Here is an 18453-nt window from a genome sequence, read left to right as displayed (position 1 = left end):
ATGGGGGCTCACTATACCAGAGGTAAATACTCCTTTTCTCACTGGCAAATCAATTTTATTGGGCCACTGCCCCAATCTGCTGGCACAAATCGCTATGCCCTCACAACTGATTGTGATACAGACCTATTCTTGGCTTATCCTTCCTGCCAAACTACTGCCAACACCACCACTATTATAGGCCTCAGTTAGTTCCCTTTGGGCTTCTGGTAACACCGACTCTGAACAGGGTACGTACATTACCGCTCATTCAGTCTGGGCATGGGCCTTTTAAAACGAGGCATCACCTTGGAGCTTCCATTTGGTTTTGTTTTGTTTTTTTTTTTTTTGTTTTTTTTTTTGAGACAAGGTCTCACTGTTCCCCAGGCTAGAGTGCGGGGGTGCAATTATAGCTCACCACAGCCTCAAACTCCAGTACTTAAGTGATCCTCCCACCTCAGCTTCCTGAGTAGCGCACCAGCATGCCCTGCAAACATTTTTATTTGTTGTAGAGACAGGATTTCACCATGTTGCCCAGGCTGGTCTCAAACTCCTGGGCTCAAGGCTCAAGCAATCTGCCTGTCTCAGCATCCCAAAGTGCTAGGATTACAGGTGTGAGCCAGTACCTGGCCCATTTGTTGTACTGTTCACAGAGAGCAGGCCTAATAGAGGCATAATGGCTTGTTCAATGCTCTCTTACAAAGTGGACAATGGTCTCTTAAATGGATCTCTCTTTTGCCGATTGCCTTAGTTGTATGACATCTGAAAAAACACAATTAGTGCTTCCTTTGTCCCCTTTCTAGCCTCAAAATGAGATACTTTCCATCTATGAGTCTATAATACCCCAACAGAATCCCCCTCACTTAACGACACCTCCTCATTTGATATTGGTGCGATCCATGGTGGACAGGAGCCTAGGTTGAAAGTAGGTAACAGGATGGGACCCACAGAACATTGAGGGCCCTCACCCTCTAAGACTATGCAGAAGGTCTCTGCCAAAGTCCTTCCCTAATACGATGGTTTTAAAGGATTGCTAACTGGAGCTCCCTCTTCATAGGAAATGAAGGTCTTGGTCTCCCTGCCTGGGTCGACATACACAACTGTATGGTTCTTCCAAAGAGGAAAGAAAAATCTTAAGTTAGTTCCTTGTACCAACATTCTTAGACAGGAAGCTAGTTCTGGATCCACTTTATTACAGAGGTACTGAATGGGAGACTATTGCAGGATATGGGATGGCAATGCCTGTGATTTCCATAATAAACTGGCACTTCAGCATGCCAAAGCTCGGCATGCACCACAGGCCTGACAATTATCTTTGTGGAATATTCTGGCTCTAGTTCGCCTATCTATACCTCATTTGGCTCATGGTCTGGGTCTGGGATACTACTACTCCAGCTCAATGCCAAACTTCTTGGGTTCCTTTTTGCCCATGCTGTGATCCCACTTGTTTGGGGGTAATCAGTGCATAGCTTCCCTACCTGAAATTATTCTAAAACTCTTGTAGGCAAAGGGATACTGAGTTACTTTTATAATAATTTCTCAAGTGCAAGCCTAGGGCTTCTATCCATCCAGCATACCAAAGCATCCTAGATGATGATTTCAGTACAACTGACAGTTCCAGCCTTGATGCTTTAACACCCTCAAGATGGTAACCACCCTTGTAACTGCCCCCATATGACTCATCATAACTCCACTGCCCCATCAACTCTTTGACAGCCAGCCCACACTCCACTTTCACTATTTACACTCTAATTTCACTATTCCGGTCACTACCTATATTTCCCGCTTCCCCTCACTCAACCTGATAGATTGTATCTATGTATTAGTAACAGAGAATGCCACCTACATACTAAACCTCCAGCAATATTAACAAGACACCCTAGCCCAGGCAACTACTTATACAACTGTATTTTGCTCCCTTGGAGGATTTCAATACTCATATTGACTACTTGCTACACTCTCTGGTTAAGTGGTCAATCATAAGCATGATGACGTTAGCATAGGCTACAAACAGACCCGAACAGATAACATGAGGGGTAAGGCAGGAGGTGAGAAAGAAGAGAGGGGAGTTGGGGAAGTTAAATGGGATACTACAAATGAAATACAGGTGGCTAAAAGTGGCATAGAAGAGCCAGAGGTCGGACACGTGAGGGAGAAGGAGTCAGAATATTTAGTGGGTTTGAGTGTGAAATTATAAGCAGGACATCGTGACCTCACTGGGTGCTTCCATATTAAACTTCCCCCTTAAGGATTTCATGTCTTTCCCAGCCTCTGCCACCAACTGATAGTACATACAATAATGCCCCCCTGTTGAGAATGTCCACCCTGATATAAGTTTGGCCCCTAGAAACTCCACCTTCCAACCTCCTGGGCTACTGATTCTTCTGTGTTACAACTCCTGCTCAGCAGGGTTATACATTCTATTCAGCGATCCTATTCCCTTCTACCCATACAAGCTGACCTATGTACTATGGACATTTAGTGCCCAGGGCACCTCAAATTCTACTAGAACGTCTAGCTGTTTTATCAAGTCTTGCCACAAAAAGGAGCACTTTTTACCCATTCTGGGCCTCATCAGAATCTTTGGTGTAACGGGCACAAGTTTAGGTATTTCCAATTCTGTAACACAGACTCAACTCATAGAGGTTACCGAGACATGTTGTAACTCCTGGCAGATCACATTAACCAAACAGTTCAGGCCTTAGAAGCCCTCAATGAGGGACAAAGCAGTTTAGTTACTATGATAGTTGATAACAGACTGGCATGAAACTACCTATTGGCATTTCAAGATAGTGCTTGTGCCTTAAAGGGACTTCCTGTTGCATGATCATTAATAAAGAAAAGGTATCCAGAATAGTTCAACAAAAATAAAACAAACCCAAACAGCCAATTGTATTATTAAAATACTCCAAGAGGTTCTCAGAACTCCCTGATGTCTTTCCTGGGCCATCTCCTTCCACCTGGAGTGAAAGGCTCTGTACTATCATTTAGGGAGCTAAAATAACAATGGCTAGTCTAATTATTTAGGTTTCGCTTTGCAAATTTGTTCGCTCTCAAGTACAGGTGTATTTTATAGGAAAACTGGGACGTTGCTATGCTAATTTAAATGTCAGGAATGAATTAAGAAAACCATAGGGAAGGAAGCTGGACCTTCACTGACCTTTGATTTAGTGCTTTAAGTCTCATTTCCTGCCTGTGTCCCTCACTTCTGGCATCATCTTCATAGGGCTCACCTGCTCCTCACTACTACCCCAGCACCTAAGCACTATATCCTCTTGCTGCCTCCCTCTTTTAAACAATATCCCTGTCAATGGCAATTGCTGCTTCTTCCAAGCTTCCCATTTATTGAAAAATGCCTGTGTATCCTTTTCTCTTTCTTTCTGTTCTGGACTTTCTCCCAGAAGAGAGACATTCTCCCTGCCCCTGGCCTTGAGACGTCCCCATCGTAAAACAAATCTTAAAAAAAAAAACAACAAAAAAAAAACCAAAGAACTATTGTCTGAATTTTGCCATCTGAACATAACCTTAGCAGAGAGCTTTTCCATAGCGTGGTAGAGTTGCTATACCACAAGAAAACTTCCTCAACCTGACAAAATTGACAAAACCTTCAACACAAAACCTCTGCTAACCTCATTCTTACTGGTAAAATATTAAATGCTTTTCCCTCTAAATTCAGGAACAAAGCAAAGAGGCCCATTCTTATTTCTATCCAGCACTGTTATCAGAAATCTTTGCTAATGTACTAAGACAAAAAAAGGCACAAAGACCATAAACAAAGTAAAAATGCATTTGCAGATGACAAGATTATGTAGAATATTCTAAGAAAACAAAACAAATATGTACTAATAAGTGAACTGTGAAAGATTAAAGGATACAATGTTAATATACAAAAATCCTAAATTTCTTCAGCAAGGGGGCAAGGAAGTATCTAAGTTGTAGTAGCCAAAACTAGTCTCCCCAACACCCCAAACTGTAAAACACAATGCTTGCTACCACAAGGAGACTTTCCCTATTTCCACGTCTCCTACTAAATTCCTTTAGTGTTTTAAGAATTCTAGCACAGATAAGCCAAATGTATGATAATGTTACTTATTACAAATGTACTACTTATAGAAGGTATATTTAGCACCCAGAAAATAGATATTTACTTAAAACTGAATTCTGACCTTTATTTCATCACCAACAAGACAGATATCTATCCGGCCTCTCTGTGTTTTATATCCTTGCAGGATTTTACTATTGACATTTGTCTACTGTCCAGGTAGACAGTAGAGACGGGGTTTTGCCATGTTGGCCAGGCTGGTCTCAAACTCATTACCTCAGGTGATCTACCCGCCTCGGCCTCCCAAAGTGCTGGGATTACAGGCAGGAGCTTCCATGCCTGGCCTCTCTGTGTTTTATATCCTTGCAGGATTTTACTATTCACATTTGTCTACTAAAAATACAAAAACTAGCCAGGCATGGTGGCAGGCACCTCTAATCCCAGCTATTCGGGAGGCTGAGGCAGGAGACTCGCTTGAACCTGGGAGGCAGAGGTTGTAGTGAGCTGAGATTGCGCCACTACACTCCAGCCTGGGCAACAGAGTGAGACTCTGCCTCAAAAATAAATAAGTAAATAAGTAAATACACAGAGAGCTCTGCCAGGTTATCCCAAATTGTTGTAACCAACTATCAACTCCACTTACCTAGGAGGAAGAGTGATGGGCCATAGTACTCTGCATTGCTGATGATGTGTTTCAGGGAGGTAGGCAGAGAACCATCCATCACTAAAAGAAAAGTGAACATTATGGAGAATATGATTAGTCAGGAAAGGTATGAGGAGTGGGGATAATTGAGTGATATGTTATGTATTATCACACTGTGGTCCTCAAAGCCTGTGTTAATTCTAATCTAATGCCCCCTAGTTGTCTCCTCTTATTTTATTATTTGTTCTTTGTTCATGCAATAGGCTTTCTAACATGGGTTAAAAAAAAAAGAACACAAACACTTAGAGTCAGAGAGGGGTAATAAGATGGAATTAAGCACAGAGTCAAAAGCTGGAAAAGGGGAAAAAAAGGGTAAATCATTATGAAAACAGCTAAGCAACCCTTACGTCTAGGAAAAGTGACACAAAACAACTAAAAGCTATTGAAAATGGCATGGCCTTTACCAAAGACTGCCTTGTAAAACAGCAGGTGCCAGAATAGTATGAAAAGAACCAATCTTTGAGAGAGTAAAATATCCTCCAAAAAAAGTTATCTGGAATCAAATACCATGTCGTATGCCATCTGAGAAAGCAGGGTCTTGGATGGCCTTCTTGAGGAAATTCAACATGGATTTCAGAAGTGCTGCTCGTTGTGGAATACACTGGACTCCTGGCAATGAAGAAAGACAAAAGAATTATGCTGAGTTCACCATTAAACCACAATGATCAAGCACATAAAACAAAATTTTAAGAGATCCAAATAAACTATAATAAAATTAGAAGACATTCGAAGTGAGGTCTCTGAATGTTAGGAAGAATACTTAATTAAGCTTTGAAATTGGAAAAATTACTAATACTTTTAATTTTACCAATACTAAACGTCTAAAGTAAAAAAGAAAAATTACAAAGTAAAAAGGTTCAACATTTTTTACCTCACTCAGTTCCCATTTTGGATATTATCTGCCCTCCAACATGGCTGTTTTGATAATCAATGTGCGAATTGTTGGAAAAGTATAAAATGCTATGAAAGACATGTTAATATAAGAAAATGGAACACCAGAATGGTGAAGGAGCATGAATAGTCATGGGATGCTAACCTCCAAATGTACCATTTAAGTTCTGCCTAAAGCCGCCTTCTTCAATAGTTTAATAACTCTACCACTGTGAAAGACTGCACATCTATGTGTGTACGCACCAGGACGGGGGCCAGGGCCAGGGCCGGGGCCAGGGCCGGGACCAGGACCGGGGCCGGGGCCGGGGCCAGGGCCGGGGCCGGGGCCGGGGCCGGGGCCAGGGCCGGGACTGGGACCGGGGCTGGGGCCAGAAGAGATGTTAGTGCTGCTGCTGGAACCTGATGCCCTTAATTCAACATCCAGCCTGTGCTCCATAGAGATGGATGAGCCTGGACTGCTTTCCATAGCCACATCTGCAACTAAAGTACAAATTATGATAAAGAAACTTACTAGAATAAAAGGTACCACAAAAAAAAAAATTTTTGTTTGAGAAAATTTCTTCCATTAATGTGAAATGAATATAAAAATGAAGATCAGGAATACTGAACCCCAAAATGAAAATATATCACTAGTTGCATGTATTAATACATACATACATACACGTGTGTGTGTGTGTGTGTGTGTGTGTGTGTGTGTGTGTGTGTGTAAATTAACAATCCTACAGAAGTCCTTCAATATTTCTCACCTACCAAATTGGGGAAGAGGGGGAGAGTGGTAAGTAAAATGTGCAATTTCATATACTACTGTTGGTAGTATACAAACAGGTAGAGCTTTTCAAAAGAGTAATTAATAAATATAAAAAGCATGAAAAGATTAATACTCAATATTCCGATCTGGAAGAATGTCTATGAAACACTGAATGAGCAACGCAAGATGAATAGTATGTTTATGATCTCATCTTCCCATTCTAAAATACTACATACATACTTAACATCAACATGTATTTGAATATGCATAAAAAAGCCTGGAAAGAACCACACCGAAACTAGTAGCTATGGTAGGTAAGTGAGCATTCGTTTTTACTTTATACACTTGAATAACTGAGTATAAGATACACAATCATTTACTACAGTTTATAAAATGTATTAAGGCTCCATTAGTGATAAAATACTATTTACATTTTGAAATCACTGCAGCCTCAAACTCCCAGGCTCAGATGATCCTCTCACCTCAGCCTCCCAAGTAGCTGGGACCACAGGTGCATGCCACCCCACCTGGCTAAGTTTCGTATTTTTCGTAAAGACAAGATTTTTGCCATGTTGCCCAGGCTGGCCTCAAACCCCTGGACTCAAGTGATGTGCCAGCCTAAGGGATGTTGTTGCCTACCCAAAAACCTTTTTACCTCTCCTTTCTCTTCTCAAAATAGGTAAAGTTTTAAAAGGTCCCATTTTAGAGTCTCTCTCTCTCTACCAAGCATATTTCTAACACCTAGGATGTTATCAGGCACTGAAGCAGTGAAAAAGACAATATCCTGATCCCACGGAGCTTGAATTTTAGTAGAAATAAGACAATAAGAAATACATAAGAAAATTATGTGGTGAAATAAAACAGATTAACACCACAGCTATAGCATCTGCTTTACCTGCCATCTCTACTCCAAAGAACTCGTACCTTTCTTTTCTTATTATCCTTGTGAAAAACAAATTTGCAAATCACTTACATAGAAAGAAAATTTTTGTTGCTGAAAGTATATACTCAAGTTAATTGTGTACTTTGGAATTTATGAGGAAGAATGAAAACTGGGGTGGGATGACAAAAAATCTCAAGCACAAAAATACTGACTTAATAACTGTTAATTACCATCCATATCAGTTTCCATTTCCTCTCCTTCTTGTGTAGTATTGGGTCTCTGGATCTTCGGCTTGATCACAAATGGACATTCTTTTCGGCACAAATCTACTTCATGCTACAATCAAGAGAAAGGTGATAAGAAAATCAAGTGTGTGTGTGTATATATATATATTTCAGGGATTAAAAACTATTATAATGGAAAAATACTGCAAGCAGATACACAGTCGATTTCTAGAAACAGAAGAGATTGTAAGACAGCACTTTAGGGTTATCAGGACAATCCTTAGGTTCAGCTCTGAGTATTAAATTCTATGCAAAGTATTCCTTGTATAATAATACCTCAAGTCTGTAAATGAAGATAGAAAGTCCACTATGGGATTGAAAAGCTGCCATATCCAGGTTGGTGATAAGGTCAACCACTCTGACGGCTCTGGTGACAAATGTTATCTGGTCCTGTTCATCGCCAAGAAACTTTATGACCTATCAGGGAGAAAAGGGGGCAAAAACAATGAACTATAAAGACACAAAGTTGTAAAAATTGCATTCTTTTGTATACATGTAGTCTGGGGCCTCGGTAAGGCAGCACAGTACAGGGGGAAAACATGTGTTTTATTTTTGGTGCCTGCCAAATGACAGTTCTATGACTTCTGCGACTCAACCTCTGAGGTAATGGGGACATCAATTACTTTGCATGATTAAGTAAGATATTTAGGGAGAAAAAAGCTGGTGCTCATTGCCCTGCACATAGTAAAGGCTATTACTACTACAAACACAATTTACAAAGTATCCTGACATATATTTTCCCTATGGTTGTGTAAAGGCATGATAACATGTGGCAATGTTTTAACCAGAACCCATGACCTCCTGACGATTCTACACTATGATAAAGTCTCAGTAATGGAAGTAGCTGCTCTTAAACGTTATTAATGAGATAACTAGAAAGCCAAACTGGCCTTCTACTTAAGTATAACTTTTTCTGGATAAGCTTTCTTATATTATTTGCCCTCACTGTGAAACACCCCAAACTTGCATCTCTACACTCTTAGTTGATTTCCCCATGTAGTTAAAAAAAAAAAAAGTACAGCACCTTCAATAAGGCTTCCATCATTCCACAGGAGACCAAGGCTTCGCCACCAGCATCGTAGCTGGCCAGATGGTATAAAAAAGAGAAGAGAGCAGTGGCAAACTGGTGAGGGTATGGATCCATGGAAGGATCTACATGGGAGGTGGGGAGAGGGAGAACAAAAACAAGCTCAAAATTGCTGTTAAGCAGGCAGGATGTTAAAAAGACAAAGGCACAGGGCAAATGTTTCTTCTTGCCTAAGATAATCACCATCAAAACTTACCAATCATGGCCTGGATACAGTTCCTTACAAGCACTGGCAAAAATCCATGGTAGGAGGCAGTTCCAGTACAGTCAATAATACTGCTGAGTTTGGGAGTTCTCTCCAAGTGGACAATTGATGTTAATGTTCGTAAAGAAGCTGCTTTAATCTCCTATTAAATTAGAAGGTAAACACATAATGTGTCAAATATAATAAGATGACTGAACCAAGTTCCAATCGCTAATATCCAAACTTTAAAATATAAGTCATTCTACCGTTAACTGCTTGAGGGGATGGAGGTCTGTTGAGAGCAACAATGAAAATCTAGTATTTGTTAGTTTTGCAGTTTAATACCCAAAGAGGGAAGTACTGAGAGTTCTTTCTAACCCTCTGGGAGAAACCAAAAGACAAACAAGTATAAGCCTGATATACAGAGAACATTAATGCAGGATCCCTGATTCAAAAATCAGAAATATTTCCAAATCCAAAACTTTGGGAAATACCTGCATGCCAGAAGTGGAAAATTCCACACCTGATCTCATGTGACAGGTCACAGTTAAAATGCACAAAATTATTTGAAATATTTTATACAACTGCCTTAAGACTACGTATATAATGTGTATACGAAACATCAATGAATTTTGTGTTTAAACTTGGGTCCCATGCCCAAGATATCTCATTATGTATATGCAAATATCCCCCCCCCAAAAGTCTCAAATCCAAAATACTTCTCGTCCCAAGTGTTACAGCTAAGGTTTACTCAACCTGTAAATACTTACCATAAGCTGCTTATCCGTTATCTGAAGGACATCTACCAACTCCTCTATCAAGCCATTATACAAGATACTGTTTGCTGATTCCTGCAAGGCATTGGAATACACTGCAAAAGGAGAAACAAACACTTTAGGCAAGAAGGCAGTGGTCAAGCCACTGCCCAATGACAAACTTTTTGGCATCTATAGGTTCTGGGGAAGAATTCCATTCCCAACCAGCAATGGAGGGCAGAATCATCACCAAATTAAATTCTGAAGGATTGGATCAAATACAAGTGATAATCTCTAAATAGACACTGAATTGACAGATTCCACTTCTAAAGGTATTATTAGTCTTGAGAAAGAATTTTGGGGGATGGAAATAGGAAAAGTTCTGAGTTAATTTTTCATAACATTACTACTTGATATAACTCCACTATGCCTTGGATATAAGATTTCCATTTTAGCCTCTTCCTATGCTTCTGCTTTTAGTGTAAACACTTGTAAAGAACAGAATTTATGGACCACTGCAGAGTAAGTCAGAAATGTGTGTGACACTGTAGTAAAACTTGAGAATGCGTGTAATTCACATTCAATGAATTCCACAATGAGGTAATACCGGACACAGTACCCTGAAGCATAAACTAATGGGATTTAGGCATACTCATTTAGTTTTCAACAAAGATTTCCTGAGCACCCACTAACATGCCAGAAATCATGCTAGGTATGAGTACACATAAAAGAGCAAGAATTTCACACCAAGGAACTCATAGTTTAAAAGAGAAGGCAAGTCATAACATAATGAACATCAATAATAATAGCAATGGTTACCATTTTATATCTTCTATGTGCTTGTTCTGTGCTAGATTGCTTTCTAGGTTTTCATTTAATCTTTAGACCAGCCTCTACAGTGAGTATCTCAATATTAAACGAATAAGCTGAGGCTGAGAGGATAAATGTGGCTAATAATCTACAGAATCAGGGCCAGAGTACAGGACTGATTCCAAAACCACGTGTTTTCCATTCTACTGTGCCACAGTAAATAAAACAAGTTAAATTGACTACTCAATATTTTGTGACTTAATTCAAAAGATACCCCTGAAAGGATGAGAGAGGAGGAAGACACAATGGCAAGAGAAAGAGTAGGGGGACAGTGAACGATAGCTACGAGCATACCTATTAAAAAAAAAAAGAGAGACAAATACCAAGAATAAACCCAGGTGACATGTCAATGAACATCATCATACCCTCTTTCTGGTCCAACATTAAGGAGCTCAAGGATAATGAATAAATACAGTGAACACTGAGAGGGGTGGAAGTATTTAAGTTGCTACCTAGGTAACTGTAATAGGACTCATAGCAACAAAGATGAATGAAGTTCAAAGGAAATCAGGCCCAAACTGTCTAATATGGCCTGGTAATTAAAGTATTCTTCTCTTACCTAATATAGATATTGCATGCAGTCTGGCCTGAACTGCCTGCAATCGCTTCCTGTGATTAGAAAAACCATGGGCCAGTCGTATGTGTGTAAATAACAGCATCTGTAGAGAGAGAAGACCTACATTTTAAAAACATCAATGAAAAAGGTGAATATTCTTTATGACGGCTAACTCAAAAAACAACACAACTAAACGTTTTCTCCTTTGGTATCCAAAGTGTTCAGAAAGCTACCACCACTTATTACCTGCTCACAGTGAGGTAGTTTATGTTTTCCTCAAACTCTCATAAGGACCTAAGAAGTTATTAAGTGTTAACCTCATAAAAGACAAGTGTTAACCTCATAAGGCTCAGAGAAGCAAATGCCCATGGTCTGACTCCAAAGCTGACATTTTTTCTGCTATGCAATCTCCCACCCCAGTACATATCATTAATCTATCTAGAAAACAACCACATCCTGTGGATGTTTTAAAGCCACATCATACCTGCTTATCCTTAGGAATGCTGTACATTTTGGTAAGAGATTCCATGATTTCAGAAGGGCTTTCTGAAATCTACATTAAAAAAAAAGATATAGTTAGGAACAAAAAGTGAACCAAACATTAAGAAACCAGCCAAGAGTCAAAGATTCCTCTTACCTTGTCAAGTTGCTCTATGTGAATATAATGTAGTGTGTTACTAGTTGTCTAAAATTAAAAAAGACAAGAGAGCTGTAAGGAGTCACTGAACACTCTAGCTTCCCCTGTCATAGAGCTCCAAGGGCTGTCTGAAAACCAGGATGTCACCTGATAGGTTGAAGCCTAAGTGAACGCTCTTAAAATCAAGGTAAATTGAGAGTCCTCCAAAACATCCATCTTATATGTAGAATATTCTTAGGAAAGCTCCTTTAAAACCAGTAGTATCAAACTATAATGCACATAGCCAGGCACATTTCATATTCTTCTTTGTCCTTTTTTAACCCTCCACTGATTTAATCTCCATAGCTTCAGTATTCATAGCAAAGACCAAATTCATGAAAATGGTTTCTCTCTGAATATGTATTAGAGTTGCTTTCAAGGCAATTAATCTAGAAAGATTATTTATTTATTTAATAGTATAGGTAGAAGAGAAATTGTATTTTCACTAAGCTACTTCTAAACCAAACTCTTTAGTACCTCCTCAAACAATACATAATGACCAGATAATTTAAGCAGGACACTATCCACAATATATAAAGACTTTTGCAGGCTTCCTAAGTAGAGAAACCTGAGCCATCACCATTCAGATTACTATACTACATGTTGGAATTCTCAGAGACTGTGGGAAAAGTACATAGGTCATAGCAGTGCCTCATAATGGATGGGACTTCCATCTTTTGGCAGCTCCCAACATAAAACCCAACCCTATCAGAGTTGGGGATGCAATTAACACTCCTGAGGAGCTGCTAGGTATATTTATAGTTTGCGAGGGTAGCAGTGTAGCTCAAAACCATTTATTCATTTAACTGAGGAGTTCTAGAAGAGGCAATCCCAGTTACAGTAAATTGTAGACTTTGTCAGAACAAATCTGAATCAGACTCACCCTTTTCTCAATTTTGACCTCGGCCCCAGGATCTGCATAGAATTCAAAGTGTAGTGTAGTTGCACTGGGTGGATATTTCTGTGTATAAAGCACATCAAAGAATCAGACACTGAGTTTCAACTGATTATAAACATTATCCCCCACATCTTCCCTCAAAGCCCTAGCCACTTGTTCAACTTATTGTAGCAGAAAAATAAGCAGTACATTCAGTACCTACAGTGCCTTTAACTGTTTGTCTTAGAGCAGAGCTCAGATAGGATGAGACTTTTCAAACAGAATCAAAAGGATAGAGCCCAGAGCTCCCAAACCTTCTGCATTTCATACTTATAAATTTCGTTTCCCTTTCTTTCAAGAGATCAATTTTGACTGTGGCTATTCCCAAGGGAGAAAAGAGGGACAAGACTGCCAAGCAGTAATGAATAAGAATCCAAGAAAGGATGGAGAACAAATACCAGGGCCCAGAAACCAGCTAAAGAATGGAAAAGAACATTCTTACGAAAACCTTGTACCTATCATCAGCCTTCTGAAATATTTTATTCAAAGTATGCCTCATAGGCATATCTTCATATTTCTTCAAACACTTTCCTTCTATACTATTCTACGCCACTTCTCATGGTATGTTTTTCTGCACAGGTAGATACCAAGACAATATAAACCAGACCCTGACAAAACATTCTCTTTAACTCTAGAAAAGCAGCAACATGATGAACAAAATTAAGATGACAGCAGAATGCCCACTAAAATGTCTCACTGAAAAGATACCATTAGCAGTGGTTGCCTCTGGAAAATTAAGAAGTTACCACTGCATACCTCTTTATACTCTGAATTTTTTAACATGTATATGTATTACTTCCTTTTAAAGTACACGTCAACCTTTATGTTGTCATAATTAGAATTCCGAACTCTGAATATACTTCAAGATTATGTAGTTTTGATTACTAAACAGACAACAATTACCTACTATATTACCCATATCTCTTCATAAAATAGTCACTAAAGAAAAGTATGCCAGCTAACGTGGGAAAGTAACTTGATCTAATCTGTGGTTTTCTGAGACCAGAAAAGAGCTATTCTCTTTAGGAAAAAAAGGCTTGCTAAGATAAATACACTAAATTTCACTGCAGCCATTTGTGCTAAACATGACAAACTGACAAGACAAATCCCACGTGGAAAATACAGTTGCTTCCAGATGCAAAATAATTATTGAAAACCAAATTGTGTTTTGTAGCTCCACAGCAACATATCAAAGCAGAAAGGAGGATGGCCTGAGCTCATAACTTAAACATGGGTGAAAGGCAGAGAGATAAACAAGGAAAGCACATAAAACATTATAAGTTCTCAATAAACCTAATGGTAGAACTGCTCTCCAAGCAGCCATTCCTAAATCACACCACACTGTCCAGAGTTCTGATACAATAGTTCCAGTGTGAGAATGCAAGCAAACATACTTTCTGGGATTTAAAAAAAATCACATCAAAATCAATTCAACAAATACGGCTACCTACTCAACACCTGGGTATGAAGACACACTCTATTTCTCAGATTTTTTATCTACTGCCAGCACATCAAGAGCCCAAGCACTGCTAGACTGCTTCCAATAGACGTAGTTCAGCTATGTCTGAACTGATCTTAGGTTCCTCAAAGGTCTCGATGTGAAGGGGTCACTTCATATACCACAACTCGTTGTAAAGTAAGGTTCATAGAGAGGCCACAGCTCTGTCAAAAGACACCCATATCCCAAAGAGTTACTTACCATCATATGCAAGTCTCTGCAACATTCTGCAAGTCCAAAGCCATTCTCCTTTCCACCCCAGCTCTTGAAAAAGGAAAAAGATAGTGTTAAGACAGTGCTTATGGTGACTTTGCGCCACTGCACTCCAGCCTAGGCAACAGAGTGAGACCTTATCTCTCTTTCTCTCTAATTATACATACATACATATATATATATTTAAGAGTGTGTGGCTGCTTGGAACATAATGTTGAGAAGACATCCAATGTGAAAGTCAAACAAGAGGAAAAAACGAACAGAAGTAAGAACTTAAGCATCAAGGCAAGATGGTCTGCCTAAAGGTGATTTCTTCAATGAGATCAATTTCACTGTTCAGTGAGGATGCTCCTAGGAAGAACTTAAGCAGCAACTGCCAGCCATTGTATTCCACACCCCTGTAGTCACCTGTGCTGACAGGTCGGTCCTGTCCTATCAGGCCTTGCCTGAAGCTCTGCCTACTCACCTTCTGCACTAGGGAGGAAATCACGCTTTCCAGTTCCTCTCTTTTTGACATGAGCTGAGTTACAAAGCAGATTCTGCCTTATTTATTACTACTGTACTTTGCCACTCAAATCTAAAACCTCATCAACAAGCTCCCGAGATAATGGGGGGAATGGCTCAACTGGCTTCTAAATATAAAACTCCAGCCATATAGTCTCACTTACTAACTAGCCTGCATCTTAACAGCCTTTAAAATATCACTTTAACATTAAGAGCATTAACGTATTTTTATTTTTAAATTATATATAATTATTTTACATATATTACATAAAATATGTATTTATATATGTAAAATATATATATCTCCCTGCCTCATGGGGCAAGGCATATAGTTCAGGCAAACAATTGACAAAGTGAAAGAAATGAGATATTATTTGAAACAAATTTATTAATTTATGTCAAACTGAAGAGATATTTTTATATTACAAATATAAAACATATTTCATATAAAGATATATTTTGTATATTTTTTAATAATTATAAATATATAAATTATATAAATTTTATATAAAATTTATAAAAATAAAAATTATATATACATAGCTATATATCAAGAGAGTGTGAGAGATAGACAAGGTCTCCCTCTGTTGCCTAGGCTGGAGTGGAGTGCAGTGGCACAATCACAACTCACCACAGCCTCAAATTCCTGGGCTCAAAGGATCCTCCTGCCTCAGCCTGCCACATAGCTAGGACTATAGGCATATGCTGCCACCACACCAGGCTACATTTTAGAAATGTTTGTAGGAGCCTTGCCATGTTGCCCAGGCTGGTCTCAAAACTCCTGGCCTCAAGTGATCCTTCTGCCTTGGCCTCCCAAAGTGCTGGGATTACAGCTGTGAGCCACCTTGCCCAGCCAAGCATTATCATGTTTTTAAGTCTGGCATGATTGAAGCACAAAATGCTACTTATATTCTATGTCTTCATTTTATTCCTGTCTAGTGTGGGTCCCAATCACCTCGGATCTGGGCTGCCACCATGAACTAACATGGCTCTCTCTCTAAGTGTTTCCTCTTTGTTAAATGCTATTATATCACTACTTGCCAAAGAAGTCTCAAAAACAAACAGTGTAAACCACTGAAGATGCCATTCACAAAGGTACATACTATAGAATGCTATTTCTAAACCTGTAAATAAATAAATAAATAAATAAAACATCATCTGACTATCCTGTGAGAAATAAGCTTTCTCAAACTACACTTGATCTACTGGCAGCGTTTCTCAATCCAGGTATCATATATGAAACACAGAACATGGTGAATGATTATTTTATTCTCCAAAGAATGGTACATAACTAGCACCACCTTAGATGCACAAGAGAGAAGTCATTTTGCTACATTAATAATGGATACCTTAGGGCATTAGGGCTTAACTTCTCTAGTGAAAACCTAAGGAGAAAGTCTGCCTGGACACAGATAGGTATATCCCCCACTCCCAGCTGGTTAAAAACAGACTGTTCTACTAGGAATGCTGTCAGTGAAAATGGCAGAATGGGGAACCCCGTAAGACCACGCCTTCACAAAAACAGTGAATAAACTGACTGTCGGAATTCAAGTCTATCAGAACTCTAAAAAATAATCAGAAGTTTAAAACAACTAGGCAAGTTTAAGGCAATGAGACAAGAATCTGTAAAGTACAAGGTTCGACATTCATTAAGATGTTAACAGATGGCCAGGTGCGGTGGCTCACGCCTGTAATCCCAGCACTCAGCCAGTGGGAGCCCGAGGCAGCCGGATCACCTGAGGTCAGGAGTTCGACACCAGCCTGCCCAACATGGTGAAACCCCATCTCTACTAAAAATACAAAATTAGCCAGGCGTGTGGTGCATGCCTGTAGTCCCAGCTACTAGGGAGGCTGAGGTGAGAGGATGGCTTGAACCCGGGAGGCAGAGTTTGCAGTGAGCTGAAATTGCACGACTGCACTCCAGCCTGGGCAACAGAGTGAGACCCCAAAAAAGGTAACAAACACCTGGTGTTAAATATGGCCAAATATTCATGTATTAAAGATATTCACTGTAGCATTATTTACCACAGAAAAATACTGGAAATTACCTAAGAGGAAAACTGTGAAGTAAATTGAGATAACCATAGATGGCACAATTGACGGTACCTAAAACATTCACATATAGAAGGTATAAAATCATACTATAATGGAATCAATTTCTTCTTTCATGGCATTAGTCTCATTCTTGAAAATACCTTGCTACTTCAAGCAGCATAGAACCATGCAGTTATACTTTCTTTCAATGCTTGTATAACTTCATATTTTTAACATTTCAGCTTTTTATTACATCTTAATTTTACTTTGATGAGGTAGAATCTACCTTAATTGCCTCCCAAAGAGTGAGCCAATTTTTACAACACCATCTTATTTGAATAATCCATTCTTTTTCTGCTAATCTGAAATGCCATCTTAACCATAAATTCGATTCTTACACATTGGATCTGCTTCTGGAACCTATTGATTGGTCAATTCCACTCTTAATTACCACACTATTTAAATTACTATAGCTTTATAAAATGGTTTAATACCTAATAAGTACTTCATTACATTTTCAATATTTTCTTGGCTCTTCTCAGGACATCTAGTGAAGACGAAGACACATGCAATTTGCTGAAAACCATAAAGTAAGGATGAGGGTATAAAGGCTTGATGCTACAGAGAACAGACAGGTAAGTCAAACCAAAAGTCTGAATCTGCAAGGCAGAATAAGCTTAAAAGGCTGTGTATCTACACAATTATTTTCCTTTTGTTTCTTCTGTTATTCCAACTAATTGTTTCAGAATACTTTTATTAGTGTCACCACAAAATCTTTCTTGCCAACTTTTGCAACCTGATAAAAAACAAGCACCTTTAATTAGAAAGTTTTGGTAAGCAGAGATCCTTAAAAAACCCTGCCAACTCAAATGTGACTCATGAAAGTCTGTGGGGTTGTTACATTTATGAGCTAGTAACATTATATGAAATATAAAGAAATGTTTCTTGTAAAGAAATATTCATCAGATAAAGACTAAGAAAATATACCAAAATGAGTAGATACATAATTATGATAAATTTTGTTGCATACATTTCCGAATTTAAAACACCAAGCACATATTTTTATCAGGAAGACAAGTTTGTTTCGCTGCCAACAAAATCAACATATTAAATGTTAAGATTCTAGGGTACTCTTAGTCAGTACTATTCAGAATAACACTAGTTCTTTGCCTTTATTATTATTAATTTATTATCTATTTATCTTGCTTTCTCAAGTACTAAGTAAGCTTGTTTTTATTTAAAAAAATGAACATGACCATGCTCAAAGAATCCCCAAATGCCTAAGACAGGAAGAACAGATATTATTCTTCACATTTTAGCAGGAGCAATGAGCCCAGGGCCTTTGTCCAAAAATAACGGTGAAACCCCATCTCTACTAAAAATAAAAAAAAATTAGCTGGGCATGGTGGCGGGCGACTGTAGTCCCAGCTACTTGGGAGGCTGAGGCAGGAGAATGGCATGAACCCAGGAGGTGGAGCTGGCAGTGAGCCAAGATCACACCACTGCACTCCAGCCTGGGGGATGGAGTGAGACTCCGTCTCAAAAAAAAAAAAAAAAAAAAACAACAACAACAACAACAAAAACACATAAGTAACTTCTGAGCCTCATGGTA

General features: G+C 38.9%; 1 protein-coding gene across 4 annotated transcripts in view; it reads right to left on the bottom strand.

Moving 5' to 3' along the window:
- Positions 1-18453, bottom strand: part of HUWE1 (HECT, UBA and WWE domain containing E3 ubiquitin protein ligase 1) — a 152541-nt gene that overhangs the window by 84447 nt on the left and 49641 nt on the right. For all 4 annotated transcript variants that reach the window (XM_030807541.1, XM_030807545.1, XM_030807542.1 and 1 more), the window contains 13 exons: positions 14292-14354; positions 12539-12616; positions 11617-11664; positions 11464-11532; positions 10983-11082; positions 9569-9669; positions 8811-8961; positions 8552-8679; positions 7804-7944; positions 7474-7579; positions 5856-6092; positions 5229-5330; positions 4662-4742 (listed from right to left, as the gene is read on the bottom strand). In XM_030807541.1, the coding sequence (XP_030663401.1) occupies positions 4662-4742; positions 5229-5330; positions 5856-6092; positions 7474-7579; positions 7804-7944; positions 8552-8679; positions 8811-8961; positions 9569-9669; positions 10983-11082; positions 11464-11532; positions 11617-11664; positions 12539-12616; positions 14292-14354 (1405 nt within the window). The remainder of the gene's footprint in view (positions 1-4661; positions 4743-5228; positions 5331-5855; positions 6093-7473; positions 7580-7803; positions 7945-8551; positions 8680-8810; positions 8962-9568; positions 9670-10982; positions 11083-11463; positions 11533-11616; positions 11665-12538; positions 12617-14291; positions 14355-18453) is intronic.

This window comes from Nomascus leucogenys, chromosome X (genome assembly GCF_006542625.1).
Source record: "Nomascus leucogenys isolate Asia chromosome X, Asia_NLE_v1, whole genome shotgun sequence".
In the NCBI taxonomy this organism is placed as follows: Eukaryota; Metazoa; Chordata; class Mammalia; order Primates; family Hylobatidae; genus Nomascus; species Nomascus leucogenys.
The sequence above is the reverse complement of the archived record's forward strand: the minus strand, read 5'-3'. Positions and strand labels throughout refer to the sequence as shown.